The 26,629-nt window shown below is 37.8% G+C and overlaps 1 protein-coding gene across 2 annotated transcripts in view; it reads right to left on the bottom strand.

The window, feature by feature from the left end:
- The window catches only part of LOC136866055 (protein mesh), a 164,209-nt gene that overhangs the window by 57,327 nt on the left and 80,253 nt on the right, over positions 1-26,629 (bottom strand). For both annotated transcript variants that reach the window (XM_067142694.2, XM_067142692.2), the window contains exons 7-11: positions 25,750-25,895; positions 21,810-22,006; positions 20,071-20,216; positions 8,276-8,557; positions 1,222-1,354 (exon numbers count right to left, since the gene is read on the bottom strand). In XM_067142694.2, the coding sequence (XP_066998795.2) occupies positions 1,222-1,354; positions 8,276-8,557; positions 20,071-20,216; positions 21,810-22,006; positions 25,750-25,895 (904 nt within the window). The remainder of the gene's footprint in view (positions 1-1,221; positions 1,355-8,275; positions 8,558-20,070; positions 20,217-21,809; positions 22,007-25,749; positions 25,896-26,629) is intronic.

A 26,629-nucleotide genomic window follows, 5' to 3' on the forward strand; every position in this document is an offset into this window, starting at 1 on the left:
TACAGCCCCAGCATTTGCCTGGCGTGAAAATGGGAAACCACGGAAAACCATCTTCAGGGCTGCCGATAGTGAGATTCGAACCTACTATCTCCCGGATGCAAGCTCACAGCCGCGCGCCTCTACACGCATGGCCAACTCGCCCGGTATAACCAAACACTTTGTCAAAATGAGAGTGAATGAAATAGAATGGCTAGCCCAAAGAACTGATCTAAATCCAACGGAGCCTATCTGGGGCGAGTTACAGTGCTGGTTGTCATCCAGAATTGAGCAACCCAAAACACCTGCAGAATTGTTCATCTTATTACAGGTGGAATGGAAAAAAAATTCTTGTAGAAATCTACCAAAACGTAGTGGAAGTTTTCCTAGAATGGTAGAGTCTGTGATAGTGGTGAAGGCTGGACCGATGTCATTTAAAAAAAGAAAATTTATTACAATTTGCTTTACATCACAACAACATAGATAGGTCTTATGGGAATGATAGGATAGGAGAGGATTAGAAATGGGAAGGAAGTGACCATGGCCTTAAGGTACAGCCCCAGCATTTGCCTGGTGTGAAAGTGGGAAACTATAGAAAGCCATCTTCAGAGGTGCTGACAGTGGGGTTTGAAGCCACTATCTCCCAAATGTAAGCTGATAGCTACGTGATCCAAACTGCATGGCCACTTGCTCGGCGGACCTGTCATACTGACACCATGGTAGCTCCATTTAAGCTAGTATCTACAGGTGTTCAGTCATTAATGGCAAGTTAGTAGTTGTGGCAAACGTAGAAATTGTGCCCCTATTGATTTACTTAACATCAAACCTTTGAAAAACTTGACTATAAAATCGATTCCATTCTATACTATTATTTCAAACTATCCACTTCATGTCTGTATCGACATGACAATCTATGAATCAAACAGCTCATGTTATGTATGTATATACAGTTACATGTAACGTAATGAAAAGGGAATATTTTCATTTTTTTCATAATATCTGAAACCATCTCTTTTCTGTTTCAACTCACATAAGTTATAACAGTTAGGTTCTTCAGTATACCAAAACTAATTTTGAATAAAATTTATAATTGATTTACTATAAATTTATTTACTATGTGAAAAATAAAACATTTACTTTATAAATTTATTTATTCAAAATTATTTTTGGCAGACTAAAGAACCTAGGAGTTATATATTAATTACTGGCATCAGTCATACTATGAAAGGTTAAATAAAATGTTACCTTGTTGGCTTCATTCCATGGAAGAAAACCCAGGTTGTGAGATCTATGAGGACGAGAGCCCCACTGCTGGTCATATGATAACATCAGATAGTTAGTCTTGTCATAGCAGCATTCCTGTTCTGAACCTTCCTGGCTAATAACAAAAGATTAATTTTTTTTACTTTATCAGAAAATTGTCAACTAACATTAGGAGAAATTAGCTAAAGCTAGTTGTAAATTAAAGGCAATATTTTTTTTTGTTGCAAATCAATCAAAACATGTATAACTTTTGAATCATCATCATCATCATCATCATCATCATCATCATCATCATCATCATCATCATCATCATCATTATGAATATACTAGCAAGAACAGATTAATGTAAATTCTTTCCCTTTCTTTTGAATGTGGGAAAATTCACAAAAAAAAGTAACTCTATACAAGAGTTACTGGAAGGTTACATCCTTGTAAACATTTGTTTAAAAATAATTGAATACGGTATATCATCATCATCATCATCATCGTCATCTTCATCATCATCATCATCATCATCTTACATTTTGAATTTCCCAGGTACTGTTGATAAGCCTCTTCTGCATTCCTCTATTCATGAATGTCTTGTTCTACATAATATTATCCAGGTCCCTACCTGTAGCTGTAATGTCAATCTTGAACATAGCCATTCAGGAGGTTCTAGGTCTTCCACGTGGATGATTTCCTTCTACCTCTTTATCCAAGAACAGTAGGAATGTTCTCAGTACATTCCATTTTTATCAAATGTCTGAGTCACCATAGTCTGGATGTGTTGACTGTCTAGTACAGATAACCCCAGCTTCCTGCCTCACCTCCTCATTTTTCAACTACTTTTACGGTTTTCAGAGTCGCTGAGGTGCTGGAATTCAGTCCCACAGGAGTTATTTTACATGCCAGTAAGTCTACCGACTCAAGGCTGATGTATTTAAGCACCTTCAAACACCACCAGGCTGAGCCAGGATCAAACCTGTCAAGTTGGGGTCAGAAGGCCACTCAGCCTGGCAGTCTCCCTTTATGAGGATGCATGTTTAATGCCACTGGACAAGATGAATATGAAGTTACACAAGGACTGTATCAGCTGTGCGAGTTGGATAGATAGATAGATAGATAGATAGATAGATAGATAGATAGATAGATAGATAGATAGATAAGTAGGTAGATAAGTAGGTAGATAAAAGCCTTTTCACTCATTATGGTTTATGACCAAGAATAGTCTACCAGAGCAGTGCACTGTCCCTCAACTGTTTACTGTAAAATTATGGATGATAAAATGAAGAGCATTAAGGAAATATCCGGTGAACTCAATCCATTTGCCTTTGCTAATGGCCTTGTGATTTAGGGAGAAACAGAAAATGAGGTGCAGACAAGAGTCAACATGTAGAAGACAATGGTTTAGTTCAACCTAAAGATCTGTAAAAGTAAGATGATGATGATGATGATGACGACGACAACGACAACGACGACGATAATCTTTGATGGTGATGATGATGATGGTGATGATGATGATGATGATGATGATGATTAAACTAGCAGACCACCAGTGTGAACAGTTTCATCTGCTTGGGCAGTATAGTCTCCTGAGAGAGCTTAGTCACAAGAGAGACCACCAATAGGGTGCAAAAGAGTTCTCTCTTCTGCCAAAAAGTGAGGACCCTTCCTTGGATTGTTAAGATTCCAAAGAAAGAAAAATTAACCTCCAGTGGATTTAGCATTTGGCCAACATCAGAACCATCTTGCCCTGGCTGACCAATACTGCATGAATCTGGCATGGAAGAGACTGAGGATAGAAAACAACCAAATGAAGGCATGATACAACCAACGAGTGGATGTCACTGGGTATAATGAGAATGACCTAATGTGGCTGTATAATCCCATAAGGAAGAGAGGCTCACTTCTCAAGCTCCAGAATGTGTGGTAAGGCCCTTACTGCAATATGAGGAGAATAAAGTCATCAATCATATACAATGGAGCCTGAGATGCAAGATGAAGGTGGTGCATGTGGACTGATTGGTGCCTTACAGAGGAACAGCTGAAGAAGTTAACCGTTCGGGACTATCAGCTCTTGAATGATGATGTTACATGCTCATGAGTCTGCTATCCCTCTGCAAGCCCCCCCCCCCTCCAGTATCAGGGATGAGTGAGTCAGCCTCCCAGCCAGCCTGAAGGCATATGATAGCTTCTGCTTGTACTGTACTTTTCGTCTGATGTCTTTGTGGACTTTCTGGAAGACAAAATTAGAACGTTTCTATTCTGGATGCACCCCAAAGATACTTGAAATTCATCAGCAGGCTTGCCATGAACAAGTGAGTGTTGAGGTAGTGTTATTGCCATTTAGTGGTTGGTGTTGAATTGTGTTATCAATGTTGTTGTTGTTATTGTCGTCTTGCTGATTGATATGTGTTGAGTAGTTCAGTATGCAGAGTAGTTGTGTGAGTTGATTGTGCAAGTTATTAGCCTTGTCTGGAGTTGAGCTAAGTGTACAGCAGTTGTGCAATGTGAGAGTTAACAGACATATGTTTCAACCAATCTGCATGAAGACCATGAATAAGATGGAGGGATCAGGTGGAGGATGATTTAAATCGGAGAGGACTTCAATGGGAGACAATGAAATTTTAATAAGATATTATTTGACAAATAAAATAACATGTGATGACAGAAGCAAGGAGGATGTCTAAGTAATCTATGAAAGCCTTTCTGAATGCTCAGTTAAAATAAATTATGTATTAGAATACTGTCTTCAAACAGGGTTAGTCTGAAGTGTGGCAATGAATGTAAATACAGTGCTTAAAAGAATTTCTGCTTATTACGATTTAATATGGTATATGTCATGGTACCTCAAACGTGTTTACAGTATACACTGTAGGCCAATGTCTGAGACACACAGTGATGCTACGTCTAGATCAGGTTTGATATTTGTCTGAAAGGAGGCGTTTGTTTTGTTGGCCACTTTAAGAACATCACTTATAAGGTTGGTGACGTATACACAGTACGTGTAAGACTGAGGTAAACCGGGCAAGAGTATCCATTCTGCTACTGACTACATTCGAATGGTGACATTGCTGCAAGATGGATAGCAGCAAGTGGATGTCCTGCTCTTGTTGGTGTGAGCCAGACTGACTTCTTCAGAGTTTGGGAAATATTCAGAGACACAAACAGTTGTTTATCGACTACAGACGAGACCCTCCTGCACAACAATCTGCAGAGAGGGTCAGATTTATTACTTTCAACATTCGATAGACCCACTGCTACTGCCAACTTGTTCCAACAGGATCTTCGGAGGGCCATCAAAGCCCAGAGTCAGATCAGATAGTGCACAATCGGCAGCACGATAGAGAACAGATATCAAAGAGGCCTGTGCTAAAAGATGCTCTTAAACCACACCACAGGACAACTCGTGTGAGGTGGGCAACAATTCATAATCCATGGCATCAGAACATTGGAAGCTTACGCTCTTTTCTGATGAGGTCACCATAAGCTTGCACCCATCCAATAGGAGCATTAGAGTTGGGAGATGATCTGGTGAGAGATGAAATGAGCCGTACATCGTGGAGCACCATGAGGAGAAAGGAGATGTTTTAGGATACCTCTAATTCTTACCCAGGGTAACATAAATGGTCTCTTATACAGAGACACATTCTCCAATCTGCACTTCAGGATTCAGTTCCTTGAGATGCAGAGCATAAAGTGAATGGTGTGGCTGGTATATTCTGCAGACATGAACTGTGCTGAATATGCATGGCATGAAGTTAGGGTTGCCAAATTTTCAGATTGGAAATAAGGAGCACTTTGATTTCTTTACCTTATAGTATGAAAATGAAAAACTGCAACTATTTAATGAATGGCCATAGAGATTAAGGATGTACAGTATTAACTAATAAATAATAATATATCAGTGTCTGGCTCATTGGCTGAATGGTCAGCGTTGAGAGCGTTGAAGCCTTTGGTTCAGAGGGTCCCAGGTTCGATTTCCAGTCGGGTCAGGGATTTTAATCACCTCTGATTAATTCTTCTGGCCTGGGAACTGGGTACTTGTGTTTGTTCCAACACTTTCCTCTTCATACTGAAACAACACTCTACACTACCAACCACCACAGAAACACGCAATAGTGATTGCATTCATCCCTCTATGTAGGGTTGCGTCAGGAAGGGCATCCGGCTGTAAAACAGAGCCAAATTCACATGTGCAACACAGCTCGCACCCATGACCCCACAGGTGTGGGAAAAGCGGTAGAAAAAGAAGAAGAAATAATAATATATCAGTATCAGATATTTATTAAAAACTACTAACTAATAATATGAACTAAAACTATTATGCTATTAGAGATTTTATTTTAAATGGGTGTGATGTAAAGAATACAGCCTTTGTGTTTGCAACAGGTAGTAATAAAAAGTGATGTTTGGTCAGAACTGAAATGTATGGAACATTTTGTACTCTTTGATCAAAACCACACACCATTTAAGAACGGTACTATGGTCTATAGTGTGATATTTAAAAACAAAAAAGAGAGAGAATTTGTTTTCTGAAAAAAAAAAAAAAAAGGAGCATTCAGCATATGGTTTAAAGGGCCCACCATATGTGGAACAAAATATATAGTACCGAGTAAAACCATACATCCTGCAACCCTGCATTAACTGAAGAGAGTAACTGCTCACCATCTTAATCCTCCTGCTAACATTTAACAACTGACTGAAGTTGCTATTCAGGAGTGGGATAATCTGCCCCGAATTCCTTGATGCTGAGTATGCCTGTCTTGTTCAAACATGCATCAAGACCCAAGGTGGCTAAGCACAGTACTGTTCTGCCATGTTCAAATTCCCACATTACCAACTTTGTGCTTTTGTTTTATTTCTGTTGCTTTTGCAGAGCTGACTGCATGTTGTTTTTCTTTGTAATGCATAATGTACATGATACACATAGTGAAGTAACAAGTGTGCTAAACCAGAATATGCCATACTTCTCTTCAGCATTGCAGAACAAGGATTGTAACTAGTCATGAAATAAATAAAAAAAGAGTCTTAGAAATATACAAATGAAGAGGTACTTAATGTTGGTGAGATGAGAACAATTTGGAGTAACCAAGTCAAAACAATCCTGTTGATAATTTTCATCTTGAAGTATCCAGGCCTTGCTTACTTTATCTGGAGGGACATGTTTTGAGTTAACAAAAAGCTGAGGAAGTCCTCGTAAATAAAGGGTGTAATAGTTAAGTAGCATCAATAAATTAAACCATGTAAGGTGGCATGGAGTGCTGCATTAAATCATATGATGATAGAAACAATAATCTATGTGAATATGTGGAGACTGTCCTTGTCCTTTTGTGTTTTCATACTTGTTCTTGTCTCCCTTTCTGTTGCTTTCTTTTCTCACACTGCCCAGTCATTGTACTTATACTACTGTGTTTCCTATTAATGTTCCTATCTTTCTGTATAATACTTGGTTCATCACTTTCTTGTTCCTTTCAATTACTGTATAATCTTGAATACCACCCGTCACCGAATAAGACCCGCACCCTTATTCTAAAAGAACAAAATTTTTAAAAAAGTGATGTCAAAATTATTTACGATTATTTATGATTCCATGCCCTCAAAATCCACAAACACAGCAGCTAAATTTCCGAGCGCTGAATACGACCAGTTGGCATCAGTGTGTGATTATCAACCGCCATCCATTCTGTATAGAGCTGTTTCAAGGTTGCCTTAAACGGACGGTTCACGCAGACATTCGGCGGCTGTAGCATAGACGTTCATCCCGCCTGGAATGACTGCTAGGTCGGTTTTCCCATCCTTGATATGTTTCTTCACAGCGTCTGTTGTGTGGCCGCGGTAACTGTCGAGAACAAGCAAGGTCTTTTGTCCCAATAATGCACCAGGGCGAGGTTGCCAGACACACTTAACGCAGTCTTCCACAAGTGAACTGTCCATCCAGCCGGAGTTCTGAGATCTGATGATAACACCTGCGGGTAGTTTTTTAGGAAGCGTCTCTCACTTGAGAACAATGTATGGTGGCAATTTGCTTCCGGTGGTAAGAATACACAACATTGCTGTACACCGTTGTTTTTCATTACCACCTGTTCTAATGGTAACACTTTTTGCACCCTTAACATTCACAGTCCTGTCCATTGGCATTTCAAAGTTCTACAATCACCACTACATGTTAATAGTACATTTCTCGTTTTTCTCCAATCGCAAATACACGACTTGTCAATATAGTACTTCCTACCGGTGGCACGATTTCCAATAATTATGCCTTCCCGAATTATTGGTACTTTCAGTCTCTCACTCGCAGTAAAAGATCGCAAATGCTTTGTGGAATTCAAGTTAATACTCTGAGAACCTGCGTGAGACTGATGCCAAGCACGGAAGTAGAGTATACTGAGAGCGGAGAGAGCAGTTGCCAAGCCGCGCTGGCAGTGATGCCCGATTTACACGCATTCGGAAAGATAAATTTCCCAAAATTTTAAATAAGAACCGCACCCAATTTTGGAAGCGATATTTTCGAAAAAACAGTGTGGGTGGTACTCGAGATTATACGGTACTTACATAGACCCAGTGGTATTCTTTCCTCCCCCCGTGATTGTCCCATGTTTCTAGTTTTTCACCAGTCTATTTTTTTTTTTTTTGTATCATCCATTTCCCTGTATTTATCTGACTTTCTTTGTATCTATCTCATAACAGCATCTACTTTTTTAAATGTGAACCACAATTCTTATTCTAGCCTGCACTAATGAACACTGCAGCCAAAAATGTTTGACTTATGTGCTTCTTCAATGCATACTCTCTATCCATATGTGCTTGCATGGCAGGTCGTTGCTCTCCATTGGTTTTCGATACATATACAGTATATATAACCTAAATTAACAAACATAAACCAAATCTCATGCAATACTATTGTGATTTGCTTCAGTGATAGGTAAACAAGAACATCAAAAGTTCTTGTTCCAGAAGTCATGCCACGAATATATTTTTATTGAAATGACTAAAAAAATATTTGTTTTTATTTAAAATGTTAGTTCATCACCTATGGTAAAAAAATTCATACCTTGGAGTTCCTGTTTTAACACAGTGGACTGCTGTCTTGTGGTAGTAGCAGTTACGATTAGTATCTTTGTCACAATCAAAGTCAGGCATGTAGCGTCCTTTGTCATTCAATGCATGTTCTAGAGAACATGGACATTGTGGGATTTCTGCTGCAAAGTTCTTGAGGTAGCGATCATTCATTATCCAGTTGTTACACATTTCCTGTGGCCAGCGTGAGCCATACTCACGTTCCCATTGTGGACCAAAATACCATGCAAGTGGGATTGGTCTACTCCATAAAACTCTAAAATTTCAAAGAAAACCATGATTAATGAAAAGAATAACAATTAAGAGGGTGAAATGCACTATATATATAAACTGTGAGTTATATTCCAACATGATATCAAACTTAGATAATTATTTACTCTAAAGCATTCATAAAAAGAAAATTATTATAACTTAACAAGCATTTAGTAAAATTCAAGGTAGAAAAATGAAATGCCTCATAAGTATGATAGGAAAGACAAGAAAGGACAGAGTGAGAAATGAAGATGTTAGAAAGGAAGTTGGAATAGAAAACCAAAATGAGAGAATTGATAGGAATAAACTAAGATGGTTTGGACTTGTAAAGAGGATGGAGGAGAAAATTATGCCAAAATGGATAATGGAGATGCAATTGAAGGGAAAAGGAGCTAAAAGGAGATTAGAAAAAGGAGCATTCATTCAATGAAGAGGAGTGCAAGAAGAAGAAACCTGGTCTGGAACAAAATGATAGAAGGGGAATGGAAGATGGAGAAGTGCCATAAATGCCCTGTACCAAGAGGAGATCGATAAGGGGAAAGTAGGAGGAGGATGATGTATTTAACTATAGGGAATTCCTGGTACTGTAGTGACTGAAACAACCACATCAAATCAATATCAGAGAAAAATCTTGCATTGCATAATAGTATGTGCTCCTCTTCTATACTCAAGAAAATGAAAATCCTCAGCCTGATTCCAGTCATTCAACCGGGTCAGCAATGGAATGAATGAAGCCCCCATCTAGCGGTGAGGATATGAATTGTGCTGGCTGCCGAAGCCTCCTCTGGGGAAAGAATTAATGAATGACAGATGAAATGAAATGATATTGGAGAGTGTTGCTGGAATGGAATATGACAGGGAAAACCGGAGCACCCGGAGAAAAACCTGTCCTGCCTCCGCTTTGTCCAGCACAAATCTCACATAGATTGACCGGGATTTGAACCACGGAACCCAGCAGTGAGAGGCCGGCGCACTGCTGCCTGAGCCACAGAGGCTCTAGCTGAATTCCAGCACAATCAATATTCGTAAATGCCAGAGACCAATATCAGTAGATTTTCTGGTACATTAAAGAACAATTTATCACTGAAAAATTCTGGTTATCTGGTATCTCTTAAAACCAACACTGGTTGAAGATTCATTAATTATGTACACTGTCACATCTTCATAGTAGTTGTTGTTGATTATTCTGGTCACAGCTGTTATAACTTGAAATTACAGTAGCTATGTTACAACAAAATATTTTCTGATTTTCACAAGTTTGTATTTATTTACCTTTTGTGCCCACCATAGTAAGAAGGGTTACATTTGGAAAGTATCATTGCTAAGAATGTCCCAGTTAATAGTGCACCATGAGCAGAAGCACTTTACAGTGCAATATGAATCTTTCAAAATTGTTATGTCTGATGTTGCCTGTCTCTAACTTAAGCATTTAAATTTGCTTTAATTAGAAATGGATATACAAAGCGATTGTTGTACAATTAAGTTTACAGAATTTGATCAGTGGGGAAAGCAAATGGGGAAGAGATGTATTAATTTGTAAACACATTAGTTCTACTGATATAAGGCTTTTCTTCAGTCATATCTGAAAGTCAATTTTAAAGAAAAATTTTATGTGGGGAATATTTTGTATTAATTTAGAAAACTATCAAAGCAAAGTCTGCAATCAATATGTTATGAGTGATACAACAGTTTATTAAAGCATCTCTGGCCTTGTTCTTTTCTGACCCCAATGGTATTAGGTTGCGAGGCCTAGGGAGTCTTTTGTTTTTGTGCCCTTCGTGGCCGTTGTCTTTCTTTGGCCTATGCCTTCATTTTTCAAGGTGTCAGATCCCTTCCATTTTTTTTAATCTCTGATTAGTATTATACAGAGGATGGTTGCCTAGTTGTACTTCCTCTTAAAACAATAATTACCACCACCACCACAACTACCTGATAGCTTCATCTGGGAGAAACATAAATATGAGAATGCAATGTAAAACCACCTTTTGAGACTACAGGTTAACTGGACCAAGACTTATGGATAGATTCATGTCTTTATACAGACAGAATGTTGTCAGAATGATGTATCCTCCTGCCAGTTATACTGGTTTACCAAACTGGAACTTGCTACTATTATTGAATTAGCTTCTGAATTGTTCTCACAAGGCTGACAGGAACAGGTCCATGTGGTTGTCAGTAAAGTGTGGATAAGACTACAGTGAACTTCTCCAGACAACCACAACTCTAAGCTAACCGTCATTATTCCTTCCCTCTTTTATCCAGCATCATAAGACAAATTGTCCGACTCGTTGGCTGAATGGTCAGCATACTAGCCTTCGGTTCAGAGGTTCCCGGGTTCGATTCCCGGCCGGGTCGGGGATTTTAACCTTAATTGGTTAATTCCAATGGCCTGGGGGCTGGGTGTTTGTGCTGTCCTCAACATCCTTGCAACTCACACACCACACAACACTATCCTCCACCACAATAACATGCAGTTACCTACATATGGCAGATGCCGCCCACCCTCATCGGAGGGTCTGCCTTACAAGGGCTGCACTCGGCTAGGAATAGCCACACGAAATTATTATTATTGTAAGACAAATTTATTTCCACCCTCATTAAAACGACCATCCATTTTCCTCAAACAGTGACCATGAATTTTGGTCATATATCAACAATATATCCCCTTTCAAAGGAGAAGAACACTGAAAAAATTATTTACAGATCGGCATTGCATATGCCTGTACTGTACCATTCTTGGAGCATCTGTTTTATTGTTACTAAGATGATCATAATAATCTTCTCGGCTGTGAGCTTGCATCTGGGAGATAGTAGGTTCGAATCCCACTATCGGCAGCCCTGAAAATGGTTTTCCGTGGTTTCCCATTTTCACACCAGGCAAATGCTGGGGCTGTACCGTAATTAAGGCCACGGCCGCTTCCTTCCAACTCCTAGGCCTTTCCTATCCCATTGTCGCCATAAGACCTATCTGTGTCGGTGCGACGTAAAGCCCCTAGCAAAAAAAAATAAATAATAATCTTCTACATAAATGAAATCATAACGACCATTGACTATTTTGGTGAAATTTCTGTACAGTTATCCACTTCAGGTTTAATAATGACCATCTGCATATTTTTTTAGCTTTGGTGTCTGTTTGTCTATTTGTTTGTTTGTTTGTTTGTTTGTTTGTTTGTTTGTTTGTTTGTTTGTTTGTTTGTTTGTTTGTTTGTTTGTTTGTTTGTCTATAGCTTGAAAACTACTGGATATATTTCTAGCAAACTTCATATTTAGAATCCACCTGTCCTTGGGTAGGTTTTGGCACCAATATTGTTTCTAAATCCCTGAACTGACTGGGGGTTTATACGAAACCAAAACCGTGATTTTGCACTCCCACAAAATATACACCATCAGAATGGAAGTCTACCTGCCTTAATGTAAATCAATTTCTAAACTTTTTTTCTCATATGCATCATTACAATACAAGGATTAATAAGGGAGATATCATTAACGAGCCATTTTTCAGTACAAGTCCCACTGGACTTAACTGAAGAGTGGGTGCCTGTAAAGTGTATTTCTTATAACTTGAAAACTACTGGAGATATTTCAACCAAACTTCATGTTTAGCATCCACCTGTCTACAGGTAAGCTTTTTGGTCCATACCACATCAAATTCCCGGAATAGACTGGGGTTTATATGGAACCAAAACAGAGATTTTACTTCCCCACAATATATACAAGACCAGCTTGACTGGAAATCGATCAACCTTGATTGAAATCCATTTCTAAAACTATTTTATCATGTACATTTTTTCGATAGGAGGATTAACAGGGAAGATACCATTAACAGACTGTTTTTCAGTACAAGTCCCACCGGCCTTAACTCTAAAGCGGGTGCGTGTAAAGCGTATTTTTCATTACTTCACAACTACTGGAGATATGTCAACCGAACTTTATATTTAGCATCCACCTGTCCAAAGGTAGGTTTTTAGGCCCATACCATGTCAGCCCCGCCGTGTAGGGGGCAACGTGTCCACCTGTCACCTGGTGGGCCCGGGTTCGATTCCCAGCCGGATCAGGGGTTTTTAATTGTAAATGATTAATATCCCTGGCCTGGGGACTGGGTGTTTGTGTCATCCTTAACGTTCCTTTCCTCACATTCAACACTCTACACTTCCACAATTTCACTTACACGCAGGTCTCTATCATATGGTGAAAATAGTGGCAAAAGATCTACAGACGTCGACGCCACGAACAAATATCATTTTTTAATTTAAAAAAAAGGCCCATACCATTTCAAATTTCCTGATTGGACTGGGGTTTATAGGGAACCGAAATAGTGATTTCACTCTCCCACAATATATACAAGATCAACCTGACTGGAAATTGACCAACCTTGACGGAAATCTACTTCTAAAACTTTTTTCTCATATGCATTTTTTCGATAGGAGGATTAATAAGGGAGATATCATGAATGATCAGTTTTACAGTCTAAGTCCCATTGGCCTTAACTCAAAACGTGCTGTACATAGAGCAGATTCCTTATCTATATAAATAAAATTGTAACGACAGTGTGTCTGTACATTGAGTATTTTAGCGATAATGTACAGTTATCCATTTCAGGTGTAATAATGATGATCTGCATATTTGTTAGCTTTAGTTTCCTGAAAGTCGTCATTTTTAACCCCTACCTCCCCCAAAGCATGATTGAGGCACAATCTGCCATATGAGCTAGAAAATTGAAATTTGGCAAAATTATGTGTCTTAGCCTTAGATCTTCCAAGATCTTAAAATATTTAATTTTTTTACCCCCAAAAATATTGGAATATTGAGGCAATTTTAATGTTGGTGCAGACCCTCATTTCTAGGTATTTCACGGCTAAACGGTAAGTCATATCACAAAACGGATGGCACTATTGCAGTTCAATTTGGAGTGATCTACAACTTTGATCCGATGACGTTTCGTTGTATCTACATTTCTTATATGTTAGATTTGTCTCTATTTCTCGATTAGCTGGGCTGAGTGGCTTAGATGGTTGAGGGGCTGGCCTTCTGACCCCAACTTGGCAGGTTCGATCTTGGCTCAGTCCGGTGGTATTTGAAGGTTCTCAAATACGCCAGCCTCTTGTCGGTAGCTTTGCTGGCACGTAAGAGAACTCCTGCGGGACTAAATTCTGGCACCTCGGCATCTCCAAAAACCTTAAAAACAGTAGTTAGTGGTTATGAATTTCATGTTGTTGACCAACACAGCTTTAATACACCAAATACCTAATTTCTCCGCTTAAGTGATCAGTGTCAAGCCAACTCAACATTAAAAAAGAGTATCACTCTTTACTCTCCAGACTTTGTACATACTTGTATATATGTTTATATGTGTTATTTTACATTGTTTCTTTAGTATGAGGACTACTGACATCCACGAGGTTATATTTTACAACTCTAAGCACCCCACTAGTACTTTGTTCCAAACTTGTTTGTATATATATTATTATTTACTACTCACCTGTACCATACTAACATTTCTCATCTCATTACCAAACTTCACTTTATAAATTATAAAATCCATACGATTATTACAGTTAAAAATAACATGCTTTCAGGATTCGACAAAATACGTATGTATGCTTTAATATGGCTGATGATGACCCCTAGGCGGGTCGAAACTAGTTCCATGTAATTTATAACATTGTAAATACATATTAGTACTGAATAGGTGGAAACCTTACTGTGTTACTATTCATATGTTAAGTAGTTAGTGAGGCATAAGGCTAATAACATTATTATTATTTCTCGATTATACCTACATTTTGCTCTTTGTATACGTATTATTCGTAGTTCGAATATCAAAGATAGAATCATCTAATTCTACACGAACATTGGCCCAACCATTATCCATACGTGAGCCAAATTCTATGTTTTTAGCTGTCACATTAGTACCCAAAAATAATGCACTGTGAGAAAACCTTACCCAAATTTCACCCTATTCAACGTTTCTAACTCAATTTTACCCACAAACAGATGAGACAGGAGAAAATATCTTAAGACCAGACATTTAGACTGCTAAATGAGGTGTCTTTTGGTACAATCCATTTGTCAATATGATGTATCATTTAGCAACAGTTAATCTGTAAATGAAGCTTTGCAATATTGTAAACATGCATATACAATACTTCGTATGTCGATCTATATGTATTCATTGAAATCAATTTGTAGCGATGTAGAAATGGTGTGTTTGCCATTATAATTAATATTTTACATTGATAGTGACTCTCAGCAGGAGGGTTTCTGCTGTTGTAATCATTACTCTCCTTATCGACTTTGACTGGCAGGAGGAATGGGATCCATCACCAACTCCTTTGTAACTAGCATTAGTAAGGAGGGACTACCACTGTAATCAATAATTCCCTTCTCAATTTGACTGGCAGAAGTCAAGAGAGCATGCAATTTTGTTAAAAACCTCCCCTAACTGACTGTGTTTAGGAGTAGGCAAGTGTGCCCGCCATTATAAACAAATTTACCCATCTAAAATGTGGCTCGCATTAGGCATAGTGGCCTTTGCTATTATGAAGGAAACTCACAAACTCGGTGTGAATGTCATTAAGAAAAGGGGTCTGTCATTATAATGATAACAGCACAACTCAATTTTGACTGGCAGTAGGGAAGCTGCCTGCTATTAGAATAAAGTCTTCTTAACTGCAATGTGTCTGGAAGTAGTAAAGGGCACCTGCCATTGTAACAAAAAAACTCTTCAAATCAATTGTGACCGTGCAGTAGGTAATGGGACCTCCCATTACAATGAAAACTTCCATACTTGATTAAGAATGGCAGTAAAAGGTGAGCCTGCCATTATATCACAACTCCACAACTCACACTTTACATTGGAAACAACGTATGGGAACCTTCCCCTGCTGTTTCTGGATAACACTAAGAGCATGCAATTTAAAAAAATCTTATTCACTGCATGTACAGTAATTTACTTCGATATTCATATACAATAGAATACTGTAGCGAAGCACGGGTACATTTGCTAGCTTTTGCTGTTTTTGGAGATGTCAAGATGCCAGAATTTAGTCCCACAGGAGTTCTTTTATATCCCAGTAAATGTACCAACACGAGGCTGATGTATTTGAGCACCTTCAAATACTACCGGACTGGGCCAGGATTGAACCTGCCAAGTTGGGTTCAGAAGGCCAGCGCCTCAAACGTCTGAGTCACTTAGCCAGACTTGTTACTAAGAGAGAGAGAAGTGAGTGCACTGTCACAGTGAGCGTGCACAAGCAAAAAATGAATGCCCTTTTGCTGGAAAAACAATTTTCTGTTATAAAGAAGAGTTATAAAGGAAAATCTCAACACAAATAACATCCAGTTTAAGTGCAGAAGAAGTGAAATCCAAAATTGCTCTGTAAATCATGACTATTTCTTAAAGGAATAGAAAGAAAATATTAATAAAGACATTAAGAAAAGATGGTGGCAGCCATATGAATAAATGAACAATGCTGTTTTCATGTGGTTCAGTTAAGCCCATACTAAGGTATCACCTGTAAGCATACTGATGTTGCAGGATAAAATTTGCTTCTGATACAAAGCAAAAGCAAAGCCTTCTCCATTCAGGTCATAAAGGCCTTTGGATGCGTGAAGGAAAAGGCTTTCACTGCCCATAACTGCAGAACTAGGTGGGAGAGTGCACTCTGCTGAGCCGCCTTTGCCCCCCCTCCCATTGTCCACATTTCACTTCTATACAGTAGAAGAAAGTCTTCAAAATCATCTTAATAATTTTTATATCAAGAGTTGAGGAGCAAATTTATTTTCTTAAGAAAGGCCTTTGCTGCTTGTGCCAGTCCCCTTCATTTCCGTCATCGTTAATTATTCTACTACCTAAGTAACAATATTAACCTATTTCCCTTCAGACTCCATTTCATAATCTAATACTTCCTACATCACTCGATTGTATTCCATTACTTTTGTTTTGGATTTATTTTTCATCTTATACGCCTTCTCCGATACTCATAAAATAATATTATCAACAAATCTCAGAGTTTTTGTTTCCTCTCTGTCACTTGTGTGTTGTCAAGAAAGGACAGCAGAATTTCATTTTTGTCTCAAGAAAGGACAGCAGAATTTCATTTTATGTCTGTAATATTTTAGTATTGTGGAAAATGAAGAAATATGGACTCTGGACTCTGCAGGAATTATTTTTATGTAACTAGAAGAAAATATTTATTTGAATATGTTTGTAATATTTCTTTTATGCAATTTAGGGAAACCTCAAGAATATGAACTTTTGAATATTTTTAACATTGCAAGAGCGATTAAGTGACCTTTGTATTTATATTTCATTCAGTTGTGTTGTATTAGTGTTGTGTGTATCATTTAAATTAATTTCAAGAAGCATGAAGAAAAGACATTCTGGACGTTTTAATGTAACTTGAAGAATTTATTGAAAATTATTTTTTAATTATTGTGTGAAAAATAACTAAATGGTATTATCATTTTATATTCTGTACTTCAAGAATTGTAATTTTGTAATATGATTGAAAAAATTTAAAAGGGGTTTATTTTTGAGGCATCCTATGCCACATATGCGGTTACCGCTGATGAAACTTGTGCCGCAATAGAAATGTTCGCAAACTTGTGAAATTGCTAACTATCTTAAACTGACCATATATGGTCATGTAATTGGATTGGTCAGAGTAACGACCTTTCCAATAGGCGAAAAATGGGAATCTAGAGGAATTCAGTGTCCTATTGGTTGTTTGTGATCAGTCCATTTCCGGCCTTCTGCCAGCTTCGCGTGTGTGATGGGATTCGTCTGCGTCTTTTCCATCTGACCATCCTCATGAGTGTACACACTCGAGGGCTCCCCTCGGGGAATTCTTCCCCTTCTTGGTAAGTGCTATTTCTATGTTTTTCTATCATGTTGATTTTATTCAATTCCTTCTGTGTTTCAGTATTTTCTAGTTTAATGTAATTTTCAGTGTTTTAAATTCAACATGTCTGAGTTTGCCCTAGAGTCCTATCGTCACTAATTTCAATTCTCTGAATGACTGTTTACGACAGACAGTCACCTGCATTTTGTTATTGACAATATATTGTAATTCTGCATAATTTTACGATGTTAAACCTTGTGTTTTACAAATTTACTTAAGTATCCTGATTATGTCTTCCGTTTTGGTTTAGTGGATCTGTATCTTTTGTTAAAGTCTATTTAAACATCCTTGGTTTGTGAGTTAAGTATCAGCTGCTCTGGCATTTATTAATTTTGTTCTTGTATTTTTCATTTGTCAATTTTAATATAGTTGAGTTTGAGGTGGATGATCGTGAACCTTTTCTTCCCCATAACATCATACCTTCCTGCAAACCTCAATAGGGCTCCAGCACGTTCCACAATCCTGTCCATAGTTGTCATTGTTAGGCCTATAAGTTGTTTCCCTTGCGTATGGTTCAATTTTGTGTATTGATAAGTTTACCATCATTTCCAAGCTTTGTTATTTTATTATTTTTCGAATTCATTTTTATTATTACGGTATTTTTATTATTATTTTTTAATTCATATTTCATTATCATTATTATATCATTTTTATTATTATTATTTATTAGTGTATGTGCTCAACAGGTGCTATATTCTCCTTGGATTGATTCCTTTTTCAAATTCCTCTTTGATTTCCTCTACCTCCTGTTCTAGCTAAACATTCCTTTCTGTATTGCTGCTGCTTTCTCATAGCCCTTGATTCCTATCACTGCAGACTAATTTTTGTACAGACAAATAATCCTTCTTTTTTGGTGTCTGATCCCCCAACCACCTTAAGAATTTCCAGCAGCTTGGTCCAATCAGCATTACAGAATGCCTTTTCTGAATCAATGAATGTCATGTACGTAGGCTTGTCATTTTCAATTTAATCTGAGATGAGTCGTAAAGTCAAGATGGCTTCGCATGTTCCTACATCTCTTCTACAGCTAACTGATCTCCTAACTCAGCTTCGATTCTTCCATAAATAATGTGTTAACATTTTGCAAGTATGAGAGTGAGGCTCTAACCCACAAGAGGTACAATATATTTGGGAATATAATCATCAAACCAAAGTAATCAAATGCATATTCATTTCTGGGGAACCCAGGAATAATGGACTGATATTAATTTCAAACAGCGTAGTAAAATAAACCTAAAGGCTGCAGTGCACCTGGAACAATGCTAATGGGGGCCCTGATATACTGTACTTTTATGTTTATAATGGAAAGGAAAGAGTATGGACTTCATCCGACTCATTGGCTGAATGGTCAACGTTGAGGCCTTCAGTTCAGAGGGTCCCAGGTTTGATTCCCTGCCAGGTCAGGGATTTTAATTGCCTCTGATTAATTCTTCTGGCTCAGGGGCTGGGTGTTTGTGTTTGTCCCAACACTTTCCTCTTCATATTTACACAACGCACTACACTACCAACCACCACAGAACACACAATAGTGATTACATCCCTCTATGCAGGGTTGGCGTCAGGGAAGGCATCCGGTCGTAAAACAGGGCCAAATCTACATGTGCGACACAGTTTGCACCTGCGACCCCACAGGCGTGGGAAAAGCGGTAGATAAAGAAGAAAGAGTATGGACTTCAAGACTTCAAACATTTTGGTCCATTTCCATTACTTTCATTGAATATATATTTTATTTTTTAAAAGTCCAAGTGGGGCTATGGCCATTAAGGCGTTCAAGCTCCGTTGGTGAAAAAATGTTACCATCAGAATGTTGGCCAGCAGGCTAGGAGAGGTGGTGATATATAATTTCTAATCGCTAGATTGCACGCTAAAAGCCTAGATTCAATTCCAGACATTTCCACAGTGTTCATATAGAGTGAGAGCATATTACACAGTTGATTATTGTCCATTGTATGTGCACATTAAGCCTTTGGTGCTATTCAAAGCACCATGTTTCACCCTCTCCCTTCCTACTTTCGTATATCACATTGTTTCTTCTCATTAACTCCTCTGATGAGGTTGATGTCAAGAAGGGCATTTGGTTATAAAATGTTGCTAAAAATATTCATCTACTTCATATCTGACTCTGACCCTGTAGATGTTTGGACATACAATGAATATAAAAAAACCCAGTTAAGGTTAACGCTTCTGTCAACATTCGCTGTAGTTCTCAGTAAATACTGAACATACCCATTTAAAATACTGAGGTAATAAAACATTGGTATTGAAGGCAAACTTAAAAATAACCATCGCTGCAATGGACCAGAAAATAATGAATATGATAAACTTGATTCTCAAAGAAATCATTAAATTTTTGTACTCCTGTGAAAAAAGGAATTTGTGAATTACATGAGATTTCTGTGGTACAACTAAATTTATTTCATCTGGTGATAACGTATCTGTTGTGGACTTGCTACCATATCTGTTTTATCTAAAATTTTCATGTTAATAGTTATTAAATATCTGAATAAATACTTTAAGCATCCAATAATGTATACAATATTTATTAATGCATACCGGTAACCCAATTGAAAATGAACTAATTTCATTGGCTGTTTTGGTATATACTAGTACTTACGGTGAAACAGAAAGTCCCTGGTAAGTTTCAGGCTGAGTCAGATTAATTTGAATAAAACCAAACTGGCAGTCGCTAACTGCTCTATTGTCACGATTCCTGTAGTTACCTGGAGCAATTGTGTATACACCAGTATTAGTTGTACTATCCTGAAATCATAAACAAAAAGTATGAGCATTTGGTTTGAATTAAATCCCACAGAAAAAATATAAATATAAAAGTTGTGATTTATAATTCTCTGTAGTGGTTCATATTACTCTACAAAAAATAAAATGCATTTCACAATCAGATTGGCAAGTTTAAATTGAGTTGTTTGATCACAGGTTATAGAATATTTTGGTGACTATCCTATTATCTTGCATCCTTAATCTGAATAAATTATGCTGAATAGTATTTTCTTGCTTTCTTATTTTTTCATGTTTATGTGGGGTTGGTATAACACCCAGACTCAATTTAGGATCTTGCAAGATGTTTAAGACCAAATGACTGGACACCCGTTCCGTTTCCATATACAGCACACTCGGGTTGGGAGTCAAATGACTAAACCACTGTACCAGCAGCACACACTCCCCCTACCCAGCCCCTAGGAGATACCTATACCAATTTTAGGTCCAAATTGTACAAGCATCACAATAGCTAGTTATCAGACAACAATATAATTAACACTTTCAACACTACCATATTTTAACATGGACTCTGGCAGTGAAGTGGGCCTTTTTCCTGAATTTTAATACATTATTACAGCAAAACATAGTACATACTTGACTTTTGTATCATATGAAGGTGTCAGCCATTCAAAATGAAGATGTTGATCAGGAAGTACATATCTAAAGTATTTTAATTATACTAGTCTTATGCAAAACATTAAAAAATATATGAGAAAAACTTTTACATTCATATTTTACCAATAAGCCTGCTCAAACAATAAAAATGAATCATTTAATATGGCTTCCTAAGCTACAAATAAACACAATTTTGTTTGAAATACACAATTTACCTATTTGGGAACAGTTTGTTTTGTTATTGTAGCCCTGAAAACATTGGGCTATATATACAGACCTACCTCCTTGCACCATCATCTGTTTTCTTTTTACAGTACAGGTGCATCTCTTCGTCTAGACAAAAAAATAATACCCCAAATTTCTGGGGAGGTGAAGTATTTCTATCATTTGTATTTGGAATAAAATAATGCATCTAAAAACACTTGCATTTGAAAGTGATGTAACAAATAGAATTATTCCCCGAACTATCACTTAATATGTTATCTGGTTCATAAGTGGAGTATTCATCACTGTCATCTATTTCTGAACCCGCTTCTCTCGATAAAATATCCAAGATATCACTACCATTGAGCCAGCGTGAGGACATGTTTGTACAGTAACACACCTGATAGGCAGAGATGTTTGGCGCACTCAACATCTGTCACATCAAGTGCTTCGGGAGAGGTTGTGGCAAGGAGAAACTACCCTTTTTATAATTTAGGTTTGAACTTCCCAATAACTGCTGTATTCTAATGGACACTAGGTACACTACTACATCCAAGCAAGGGATGGGAACCATATGGGACACGTGCAGCCACCTATAAACATGCATGAAAATCATGCCCTTATAGCATACAGGTACCGTCCACAACTAGAAAAGCAGTGCACCCGTTTCACATAAGGCCGTAGTGTTGAAAGTGTTAAGATCTAGAAAGTCCTCAGTAGTTTTTACTGTGCTACCAATATAAATAATGTACCTACCTCAAGCATGTCTATGTAGAGAAGTTCAGGACGAATCGTTGTCTCTCGATATCCCCATAAGGAAATCCGAATACCAGCATTGGAATTACTGGTCAAGTTGTAGCTGTTCCATGTAAACTTTATTTCAGCAGGGGATTTTAAATGAACATCATCTTCTGACTGAAATATTATTTTCTGAGCAGCTGTTTGTGGGGTTTCTGTAATTGAAGCAATCACTTGGTACATATGTTAGAAGTATAACTAAAATTTTTGTGGTTATAGACTCAAAATTTGATGAGGACACAAGCTGTAACATATCATATCAGAAATAATGGCTCTTTTAGAAGTATTACTATTCTACACTTTCCACATCAAAACTGGAGATCTGTCAAGATGTCCACTCAAAGTGTGTCAAAACCTGCCCTCCTGATGAAGCTGAGAAGTAGAAATGAGTTGTCTGGGGCCAAGAAGAAATAGATGTACAAGAATTTGATTTAATGAGAAGAGATATATTTGAAGATGTTGAGATTGTCTGTGTCTTTTTGTGTTTGTCCTTGTCTCTTCTCCTATTGCTTTTTATGATGCTGATGCCATTACTTATGTTCCTATCTCTATATATATGACTTATGTGCCAATTCTGTATTCCTTTTTAGGTACTTATACTGGCTGTAGGCCTGTCGACAAACATGGAAGTGGTCAGTGGCATCGTGTGCTTAAAATCTTTGCGTGTTCACACAGAGCTGACAGTAGATTAGAAAAATCTGATGTGTAGGCCTAAGTTGCTCCTCAGTCAGTCAATACGTTAACAGGAGCTCAGTTAGCCTAGGTCATGTCACTTCTTTGGTTTGTTCAATATTATTTTATACATGCGACTGTCAATAGCGCCACTCCACTCCAAGGTAACAGCTCTGTGCATTAACCAATGCCACGGACTATGCGATACATGTTGTCATCTTTGGAATTTGAAAATAACTTTTGGAGGAGGCACTGGAAGCAGGTCAGCGGTCCATAATCCACTGCCTGCTCGACATGAAGTGGCCATCAGATGCATATCGAGCAGGCAGTGACCTGATCACACAATAAACTGTGATCATATTCGCCATACCCACAGTATTGCCCTTTCAAGCTCTAGCTATGCAGTATGCCAAAGTTTGTAGTTCAAAACGGGGTTACCGAGCTCAATAGCTGCAGTCGCTTAAGTGCGGCCAGTATCCAGTAATCGGGAGATAGTGGGTTCGAGCCCCACTGTCGGCAGCCCTGAAGATGGTTTTCCGTGGTTTCCCATTTTCACACCAGGCAAATGCCGGGGCTGTACCTTAATTAAGGCCATGGCCGCTTCCTTCCAATTCCTAGGCCTTTCCTATCCCATCATCGCCGTAAGACATATCTGTGTCGATGCAACATAAAGAAAAAAAAAGAAAAGCAAAACGGGGTTGTCATCACCTGGCATGGCACATGATTTAAGTGGAAATGTAAAGTGAATCGGCACTTACAACTTCGTAAATACGCTCACAACATACAGAAATCATGTTCTCATCATATAATATCATGTAAATTTCAAGAGTTTTGGGATTACTAGGGTGTTCGCATGCTCACATGATCCTTAAGACCCCTGGAAGAGGCGCTTCCAGAGTACATGCCTTCATATTTCATTTTTATTCACATAATAGATATGCGATGAAATACCTTGGATAGAGACCACCTTAATACCTTAGTGAATTCATGTCTACAATATGGTGGTTTGATGTAGACTCTATATGTTATCTACTGAAAGTAGCTCAAAGCATATTCTAAATGTAATGAAATAATTGTCTTAGGGCTGGTATTATAATTATGGTTTAAACTGAAAATTGAGTTAAACTGTAACTAGAGTTTAAACCTATGTTGAGTCTTATAATGTCCTGTCTAACAAGGAGAGGCCAGACCCTGCGTCCAAGTGATTTCAACGAGCTTCAATGTACCTGTTGTGGGATATTCAACAGTAACTCGTGTATAAGGGTTTAGGTCAATACGCTTTAATTTTCGGAAAAATTGAGGACAAATGTTATGACGCAGGATCCACTTCAGACCAAGTGGAGGTGATAGAGCACTAAAAGGCAAACAAATTTTACTTAAACATGTCGCGTCCACAACCTAATAATTTCTGAAAAATTGATGAATCCTCTGATTTCAATGCAATGCATATATACTTTGAGAGTTATAGCACAGTCAAGCCTACCATGACCTAGGCTAACTGAGCTCCTGTTAACGTATTGACTGACTGAGGAGCAACTTAGGCCTACACATCATATTTTTCTAATCTACTGTCAACTCTGTGTGAACACGCAAAGATTTTAAGCACACGATGCCACTGACCACAAGCGTACTTGTCTACAAACCTCAATGACGTGAGTTCAAGTCTCGTCATAGCTATACTTTTTTTGTACAAAATACATTATTATTTGAGGGAACGTGAAGATAAAACATAAAAATGTGAATAAAAATGTTAGGCAAACTGCAATGAACTTTATTTCCTACCTCATATATATATATATATATATATATATACAGAGAGAGAGAGAGAGTTATGAAGGAAAGATTGTGAATTTCCACAGATCTATTATCAATTTGCATCAGAGAAATTTGTGCTTACCCATACAAATTTACTGTACAAATACAAGACAAAATAAAATAAGTCTGTTTTTAAATCTCCCTTCCTAAAATTAGGGTGCAGGATTATTTGCATACATACGGCATTTCTTATAACCTTGTATTGTTAAGGAGAAACCGATACCTAGTTCAGTCAAAGTCTTGCTGACGAACTCATGAGGGGAACCCACTAAGTGTAACAACCCGATTTCCCATAAACTTTGCTCAGTAAAAAGTGGGATCGAAATAAGCGAACGCATGTTTTGTCTTATCCGTAGACACTCAACCGTTTTGTAGGAAATGACTGTTGAAGTTTCCAACATATTTTATGTGCCTTTTAGTGTGCCACAAGTTCATCCGATGCAGTGGCACAGTGGCTTTTGCCATGGCTTCACACTTTTGCACCCCGTGTTCAAATCCTGATGAATTTTTGTTTTATTTCATTTACTTACTTTTGTCCATTGAAGATTACCACATGAATGTTGTTGTCCTTATTCATCTATGTTCTGTCTGGTAAATTAATTTTAAAACATCGATAAATGAATGAAACAACTTATTTGGAACTGTTTTGGAAAAATGATCCATTATGCATGGTTTGTCACAAACTTATTGCCAAAACGTGAAATTTTCAGTAATATTAACTAAGTTTCTTTTGTGAGTGATATTCCCACCCAGAAATATATAACTGTGGCAAACTTGCCTATGATCGGTATCATCCAGGGCATGCACTGTATCTCCCTGAAGAGTCAATACAAGAATGAGCTTACAAAACATTGTAATCCCTGAAAAATAACACAAATAGATATAGGCTATATTATATAATAAATGCATAACACTTTTTGTGAAACCCAATTGTAATTTTATAATTAATATCTGTGTAGTAATCATCAATGGACATAAGTAGATAAATGAAACAAAACAGAAAAACACAATTAATTGGGATTTGAACATGGAAGTGAAAGTGTGAAGCCATGACGATAGCCACTGTGCCAGTTGAACTTGTTGCATGCTACAAGGCACATAGAGGACGTTGGAAACTTCGACCGTAATTTTCTTGGAAACGGTCGAGTGTCTACGGATAAGCCAAAACATGTGTTTACTTATTTCAATCCCTCTTTCACTGAGCGAAGATTCTGGGAAAGTGGGTTGTTACACTTGGTGGGTTCCCCTCATCGGTCATACCACCCTCAGCATGAAGGATTAACAATGAATTAACAACAACTACATTACTTATTACAATTCACCATTCACCATTCCTGTAAGGAACGGGTATAGTTTCTCAACCAGGAATTGCAGGAGGTTTAGTATGGTTTCATATCATTAATTAACTTACCAATGAAATATTTCCCCTTCCAGTTGTAGCCTTTCTCACCAGTTGAGACTTCTAATACAACGTAGCCTTCAGCATATACCATAGGCTGAACACAGATGGCTCTGTTGGTATCAACATATATTCCTTCCACATCCTCAGTATCAAACCTGAAACATTATAAATTGCTCCTTTACAATGGACATTACAATTCATTTTTCAAAGATGACAATTATTTATTGATGATAAGTATTAACAATGAATAAATACAATAACAAATACATTACTTATTTTGATTGTAAACATGTTGCCTCATTGGAGCACTATTGATTGCTTTTGTTTGCCTGTCTTCAGCAACTGACAACGCGTAACTGACTCAGTAGTGTAGGCTTCGGCTTAACAGCAGCTAGTTTTACTAGCCTTACAGCTCTACATTCAGGATGTGAAGGATCTGATCCCCAGCGTTGGTTGTCCTGAGAATGGTTTTCCGTAGTTTTCCATTCTCCTGCACTAAGGCGAATGCTGGGACCCACCTCACCTTCTCCACAAATCACATCACCAATACAAATCTCCACGGCCCGAGAGATGGTATTTCCACCTAAAAGCCTGCTGTACCCTATCTGGGTATAAATGAAAACTTTAATCCAGCCCCCACTTAATGCCTTGAACAAACATAATTGAACCCTTAATGAGCATCATGGCACATACAGGGTGTAACTTAGTTATACTGACAAAAGAAGAAAATTAGGGATGGTCTTTGTGTTATGTAAAGAATCAATGGCACAATTGGACTGACGGAGAAAATTTTTCGTTTTAAGAAAAATTTGTTACTTTTTGGCGAGCAATTCAAATTGACAAATTCGCTGTATATTCCATGCCAGAGTGCAAGCTGCTGTGCTGCAGA

This window comes from Anabrus simplex, chromosome 3 (genome assembly GCF_040414725.1).
Source record: "Anabrus simplex isolate iqAnaSimp1 chromosome 3, ASM4041472v1, whole genome shotgun sequence".
NCBI lineage: Eukaryota > Metazoa > Arthropoda > Insecta > Orthoptera > Tettigoniidae > Anabrus > Anabrus simplex.